This window comes from Pleurodeles waltl, chromosome 4_2 (assembly GCF_031143425.1).
Source record: "Pleurodeles waltl isolate 20211129_DDA chromosome 4_2, aPleWal1.hap1.20221129, whole genome shotgun sequence".
In the NCBI taxonomy this organism is placed as follows: Eukaryota; Metazoa; Chordata; class Amphibia; order Caudata; family Salamandridae; genus Pleurodeles; species Pleurodeles waltl.
This window is the reverse complement of record NC_090443.1, coordinates 867454115-867461275: the sequence shown is the minus strand read 5'-3', so window position 1 is coordinate 867461275 and position 7161 is coordinate 867454115. Positions and strand designations below refer to the sequence as shown.

The following is a 7161-nucleotide window of genomic DNA, read 5'->3' as shown; positions in this document are numbered from 1 at the left end:
ACTGGATTGTCCACGAATTTGTCACAGAATCAACGGTTTCTGTCCGGAACTTCAGAGGTTTCTTCTACAAATTTCGGGATAATCCTCTTCTTTCAGCAACTCGAGAGCCTTCAGCAATACTTTCAGACCCAATGGCGGAAAATAAAATCTGAAGATGCAACCACGAGTGGAGGCATCTGGTGAGTTCCAGGCCCAACCACTTGATGGCGGAATAATGCACAGCATGTGAATCCAGAATTAACCCTGCAAAACCATCCTTGCTGTAATCACGCTACATATATTCTGCACTCAGGTGGTGCATTATAAAGACCTGTAGATGCAAAACTGTGCATATGTCCTGGTTTAGGGTCTGACTAAGGGCATCCTACACATTCTCAATGTCTTTGGCACGTATGACTGCAAATATCCAAACTGACACGGTCTACTACATACCCCAAGGCAGAGTACATGTGACGACCAGATGTTATCTTCCTCCTCAGGGTAGGGCTGCAGACCCTGAAAGACAACAGAGAGCTAGCACGTGTGAATAACAAATCCAGTAAATAGCAAAGTATCTATGGTGCATAAGGTGGAATGTGGATTTTTTTTTTTTATTTCGTCCAATGCAATCTGGTAGTGCCTCAGAAAGAGCGCCAAGACTGTCCTCCAAACTTTTTGGTTGTGTTTTCACTCAACCAACAATATGGCAAGAAAGCAGAAAAAACAAACCAGCTGTTTAAGTTTATATTTATTACGGCTTGGAGGGAGAGAAAAAAAAACTTTCATTTAAAACCATCCTAGACCGATAAAGGCAATAATTTAGCGTTCCATGTTAAAATATGCGACCAGCCTGAGACTTCTTAGTTTACTGGCCTGTCGTGGAAATTCAGAGCATTGAGTAATACAACAAATTCTCATTTTTATTTCAGAATTTTAATATTCATCTGAATGCAGCTATGAGATTGACACACTTTTTCCCCCGCCCACCCCTCCCCGGCAACTTTCTACAGATAAAGCACAATTGAAATGCCTAATAAAAGGCAAATAATAATAATATTAATATTGATAAAAAAGTCATATTACACCCAAAAAAGTCTATCAACATCTCATGTCTTGCAATCAGTGTAATACCAAGCCAATGTTCCCAACAAAAAAAAAACATCTCATGAAGGGGTGCAGAAAAGGACAACCCTTTAGGAAAACATTATCAACAAATATCGAACACAAACTACAACGTATGATAATTACTTTTTTCCTCTCATTTAGAACCAGACTACAAGATAAGAAAACACAGAAACAGTTACAATGTTCTCAAGGAGTCCGCACAAAGGTATGTCCAGGCAGGTAATATTTTACAATACAGGGCATACATGGTTCAGAAGTGGAAAGTGATAGAACAGAGACCAGCAACGGGGGTAGTGTAATGTACAAAGCCCCAATGTATTTGCTATCGACTTTACACGTGCTTCAGTTCCTTTTCCTTTGTCGCCTCTAACATGTAAAAGGAGGTGATTTGTTTTCACACAGTGAGCCTGCCGTATCGCAAGTACACGTTTCGTAATTATGTCAAAATTAAAAAAAAATATATATATATATATATATATATATATCTTAATCCAGTTCCCAAGCACATTACAGCGGAAGCCCTGATACGATCGCATCTTTTAGAACAAGATATTGGCTTGAAGAGATCACAGTTTCAAAGTCTTAGGTCAGAATGGCCTCTCATCGTTCTTTCTGTTCCTGGATAAAATGAATGCTGTCATTTCTCACGAGGAAATGACGTCTCCTTGCACCAACAGGTGAATAAGAAGCAGGGGAGGGATGCAGTGTGTGTCTGGCACAGGGCACACCCATGCTAGGATTACGGACAACAGGATCGCAACAAATTCTTGAGGATGCAATCCTACATGGGACCCTGGCTGCACTAAAGTATAGTGGTGAGGTTCTCATGGAAGGGTGGCGAACTGCTCAGTCCAAGAACAATCGCTCCACAAAGCAAGTTTGAAGCTGGATGAGCGGCGTCGTGCTATGCTGTGCTGCAAAAAGAAAAGACGATCTTCGGGAAGAGAACCACGAACTGCATAAGTCCAGTTTATTTTTTTTTAAATTGCTACAACAGAGACAACAGATTCCTTGCGTAGCACAGCACAAACATACAAGTTTAAAAGGACAAAGCCAGGAGGTTGATTTGGGTGCTAGAGGCTTCCATTTGTTTCCAAAAAAAAGAAAAAAGTGTCGTGTACATATATAAATCCTTCCAGAAGAAGGATCGATCAGGTCTTGAATTTTTTGTTTTGTTGTCCTTCATGTTTTATGAAATAAAAAGTTCAACCTTTTTATTGCATGAAACTAAAACTGAGGTGCTGCCCCCTCTGTCTCCTTGCCCCATACACTTAGCTTCTTCTTGCATAAATTCCTTAATCTTCGAGTTGGCAGCTGGTGCTTTCTTTTCTTGAAGAATAGGAGTGGAAAATCACACGCTCATCGTCATGCTGGGAGAGTACTGAAAGACAGGCACACAGAAAAAAGCTGGTAAGAACCATCGTGAAGATATAGGGCACATTGTGAAATAAACATAGGTAAGAATTACACGACCAAAACCAATTGGGGAAATTAACGGTCAAATGAATGCAAGCATAGATCCAGTCTTCAAACGACAAATGCTAGCACATAATTAAATCAATCTGACATATGAACTGCCAGGCAGTTACTTTTAGTTTCTAGCGTATGGTATTTCAAAAGCCAAAAGGAAGGGGACTGCTGCAAACATAATGCTAATTAAAACAGTGAAAAGGGTGTTTCAAAATGCCCAACACTCGGGTGGTCCCTGAGCAAATGCTTGTACTAATATAGCAGCACTTAGAAGATGCCAATAAACCAAACTTGACAATAGCAGGGCATTCATTGGCTTTGGTTCAAACCTATCTCAACAACAAATGTTGATGGAGAGCTGGTGGCATCTAGGACCATGGGTTTGGAGCCAAACTGTGATTCAAAATTTAGGACTACAAATTGTTGAAAGCGTTTAAAGCTAATCTTGATCAATTAGCGTTTCCCTTTGAGTAAAGTGTTGTATGCTAGCATTCTGATTTGGGCTAATATGTCACACCCTCCACTGTACTTCCAAGTCCTACTCCAAGAACAATCTATACAACAAACAAAAGGGTGGGTATTGTTTCCTGGTAAAAGGCACACCTATCTTGTTTGTTTCAGTTCCTATCGTAAAGTTTTAAAAATCTATCTTCCATTAATTACACTTCTTGCAATAGCTTACCATTTTCGGGACCACAAAGATCACTTCCTCAAACAGTTACCATACAAAACGAGCAGATGCTTTTCATAGAACAGTGTTTCTTTCAGAAGAGGATACTCAGGTGACATCGGGTGAGAGACCAAGCACAATACCAGCGTGTGAACAGAGCACTTTTTATGCCTGTAGAACGCAGAGCATTATGAAGCAGGTAATTCGCCCAATAAAGGGTCCCCAAAGAGGTGACTAGGACCTACTCAAAGTATACCAATTTTTTTGACTTTTTTTGTGTCACCCTTAGTTGGATGGGTATGCCCAGATGTGGGTCCCATATACACAGTCACTGGAACTACGCTGTACCCTGCTGAGACCATAACTAGGGTGAAACCTGTCCTTGGTTGCTTGAGTTCCGGTTCAGGGAAGACCTGGCTTGGCAGTTCGGGCTGGACTGTTCTCATGGGAACAGGGTGAAGAGTGATTTGCATATAGTTGGGTCCAAATTGAGGAGGCATGATGTGCAAAATAGCAAAGGACTGGGATGTAGCCAGAGTGATTACCAGTGGCTGAGATTAATGCAAGCATTCTATCCACCAGTGTTTGGTATTCTTAACGTAAGACCTACTCAAAGCAGGCATCTTTGTAACTGCCCTTTTTACACTAGATCCCTGCAGGCAAGTGAGCGTGCATGTGAGAGACTACAGCAGCGATGGCTTGGTGGCGAAACACCAGACGAAACAGGTATTGAGAGGCCTGTGAGAAAAATATTAATGTATCGCCTCCAAAAAGAAGGATGATGCAAGAGTTGATGATGTAACTCGTTCTTGCATGACTCAAGGGTATGATCTTGTATAATTGCATGTCTGGGAGAGAATTAGTGAAACTTTATGGTACGTTTCAGTTAGTCCTGACCTGGTCGCTAGAGAGCAGAGCAATCAGCAGTTCTGCTGGGCCTCTGACTAGAATATCGGTTATGGATGGCAGGGCCGGGAACGACTCAGGAAAACAGAAATAACAATATTCTGGGCTCCCCAGGACTGCCAGAGAGACTAGACCCCAAAGGTACACAACAGCTAGATGGGCAGCCAATAGACCTTATCAAACCACGGATAAACAGGGTCTGTATGACTAGTTAGATCACTGAGCCCACCTTCAATAGGCACAGTAGTACATAAGAGATGAGCTGCACTAGCAATGCATTTGAGGGCAGTAAGTGGATGACCTGCACAGAGTCACTCTACCAAGAGGTGTACGAATCCCACAGGTGAGCAAAAGGTTAAGCACACGTTTTTTCTTTCTTCTATTTAAACTATCTGAAATATTTATAAATCATGTAAGAAACAAATACGACTCTCAATGAATAACTTCCTTGAATTAATTTATGGAACTTCGGGAATGTGTAAATACTGCACATAATGAATTTATAGGCATCAGTGAGCACACAATTGTTCTGATAAATCGGCAGAGCATTTAATGCTAACTCCTACGTAACACGCTTGTATTACAGCCCTCAAGAAGCGGTTTTCATCTCAAAATGTGTTGGCTGTGGATGAATTGATCACTGTGGGATATTAACAACTGGAAACGGGAGCTCACATATCACAACTGAAAGAATTCCACTAGGTTTTGATGGATCCAATGCATTACATGGAATTCCAGAGATTCAGATTATGTCAATTAAGAAAAAAAAATAGACTTTAAAGAATGCTTCAAGTATTTGAAGATATTTAAGACATTATAAGCAGATTTATTTTCATATTTCTACTAAAGATGCTAAAATAGTACATGATGATCTTTTGATTACTGGTTGAGAATATTTGAATACTTTGCCTCCTGTTAAGCACATTAGTACTTAAATGTCTAAAGGAGTTCTTCCCTGCACACTTTGGCCGAACCATAAAAAAACAATAAGCTGGGAATTTGAAATGAAATCAGAAATAAGGTCAGGCTTCACTGGGGCAAGATTAAAAAGGGTAAATTTCCAACCCTTTAACTGTAAATCTCAAATGCTTTAAGTTGAAGCTGGAGCAGCTAGCACGCGGACCAAATGAAAAAATAAATGTAGTACTCACAAGTTCACAAGAACATAGGAGGATCTTACTGCGAAAATATCATCATGCCTCACAGCTAAATGCAACGTGAAAAAAATGGTTTGATAGCGAGGGTGAAAAGACCAAATCAGAACGCCACTTTGTCCTGAAACAAAAGGACGCATCAGACATGAAAATCTTAGGAACACAGTATAGAAGCCTAACCAGTCCAAGAAAAAGGAATGCAAAAAACAGCAATTACTTCTCTTGTAGAACCCACTGGTGGCGACCAAAAAAACTAAAGAGTTTTGGAGGTTTTTAGCAACAAGCCTGGGCAAACTCGTAAAATAACATTAATAGCAACACAAATGATAAGCAGAATTGATAGGATGTTTCATAAATATCTTCAACCAGGAAGGATACTCTCAAAGCTCAAAACCATATACCAACAGCTAGAAAAAGAAATCCGAGACCGCTCAATTACTTTGCACTTGAAAAAAATCCACAACGTAATTCCAGGTCTAAAACTAAATTACAGGGTCCCCCTGCCAGCATATTTTCCCCCGCCTAAAGGCTTCAAATACTTTGCAGACTGGTGATCATCTTTCGAATCTGAAGGCTTTATATTCTTTGCCGATAAAGGAAGATTCTTTTGATTCATGGAAAGCAAACCTAAAAGTACCACAAAAGATAAACCAACGGCCCAGCCTCCTTTAGACTCCGTCAGCCTTAAAGACGGTGCAAAAAATCTTCTCAGAGACAGTTTTGAAGCATATAAATGACTGGATTGAGAACAACGTCCGAAACCTCATACAGGGCAGCGTCAGGAACGGATTCAATTATAAATCAGCATTTTTAACCTCCAACACACAGTATACACATTTTTCATGAAACAACCAATGGCTCTGCATATTGTCTTCCTGGGCTTTTCTCGTGCATTCCGCAGGGACAACCGACTACTTTGTCTTTGTACTTAAATGAGAAACACAGGACTGCCACCACTTCTCATGAATAACAGTGGTCCTCCATTACAAAACTAAAGATCAAGTTAGGGTGAGAGTAGAAAGTGCTAGAACAAGCAGTTGTGATGGAAAAATCAAACATTGCTGCATCTTGACACCTTTCTTGTTTCATCTACACACAAACTATTTGTATACTGAACTCCTGGGTGCTACCTCAGACGTCCCAATGGTACATAACTAAATATTCTGATATTTCTATAGGCAGGCCATTCATTTTTTTCAGCACAAACCCCAAACATTTTACAGCTACAATTAACTACAATGCAAGATTATCTCAGTCTGTTAAAATCCAAGGTAATGATATGGGGCCACAATCAAAGGGATCTGATTGAAAGTCAGTGATACTGATTTATTAAGCCATAGAATAAATCCGTACTTGTAGCCTGGAAACAGTGACCCAATCCAAAGTTGGACGCATTCTGAGCTACTGTGCAACGTTCTGGAGGAACACTGGACTTGTTAGTAATGTGACAACTTGAGAAGAGCGTACAGAATAAATTGGTTGGCTTGCCAAAATCAAATGGGACAAGCCGGGAGAGAGCGGGCACTAGAAGTAGGTGCTGAGGCAGCACGTGACCCTTGAGGGATGTGTGACTACAGGGGCATGCTCCCCTACCCCGAGAGGCATGACGAATACCCAAATAGGGGAACTACGATCCTACAAAAAGGCGAGTAATCTTACTCTCGCTGAATGTCCTACATTTGTGACTAGGTGTGAATGTACTTTACACGACAGCAACCAATTTCATTATGTCCTGAAGAAAGCCCTGGATCAGAGAGGCTTACGACAGGGGCTGAAACATGTTCACGGCTAGTCTAGGGTTAGCCTAGCACCCCCCTCCCCACTAAATTAATTTTTAATCCCTACACACATAGACCA

General features: G+C 40.8%; 1 protein-coding gene across 6 annotated transcripts in view; it reads right to left on the bottom strand.

Moving 5' to 3' along the window:
• Positions 1-2057: 2057 nt before the first annotated feature.
• The window catches only part of SSBP3 (single stranded DNA binding protein 3), a 277102-nt gene continuing 271998 nt past the window's right edge, over positions 2058-7161 (bottom strand). For 3 of the 6 annotated variants that reach the window (XM_069232624.1, XM_069232625.1, XM_069232626.1), the window contains one exon: positions 2058-2485. In XM_069232624.1, the coding sequence (XP_069088725.1) occupies positions 2456-2485 (30 nt within the window). In that variant the 3' untranslated portion in view covers positions 2058-2455. The remainder of the gene's footprint in view (positions 2486-7161) is intronic. The other 3 variants (XM_069232627.1, XM_069232628.1, XM_069232629.1) reach the window with 1 other exon arrangement.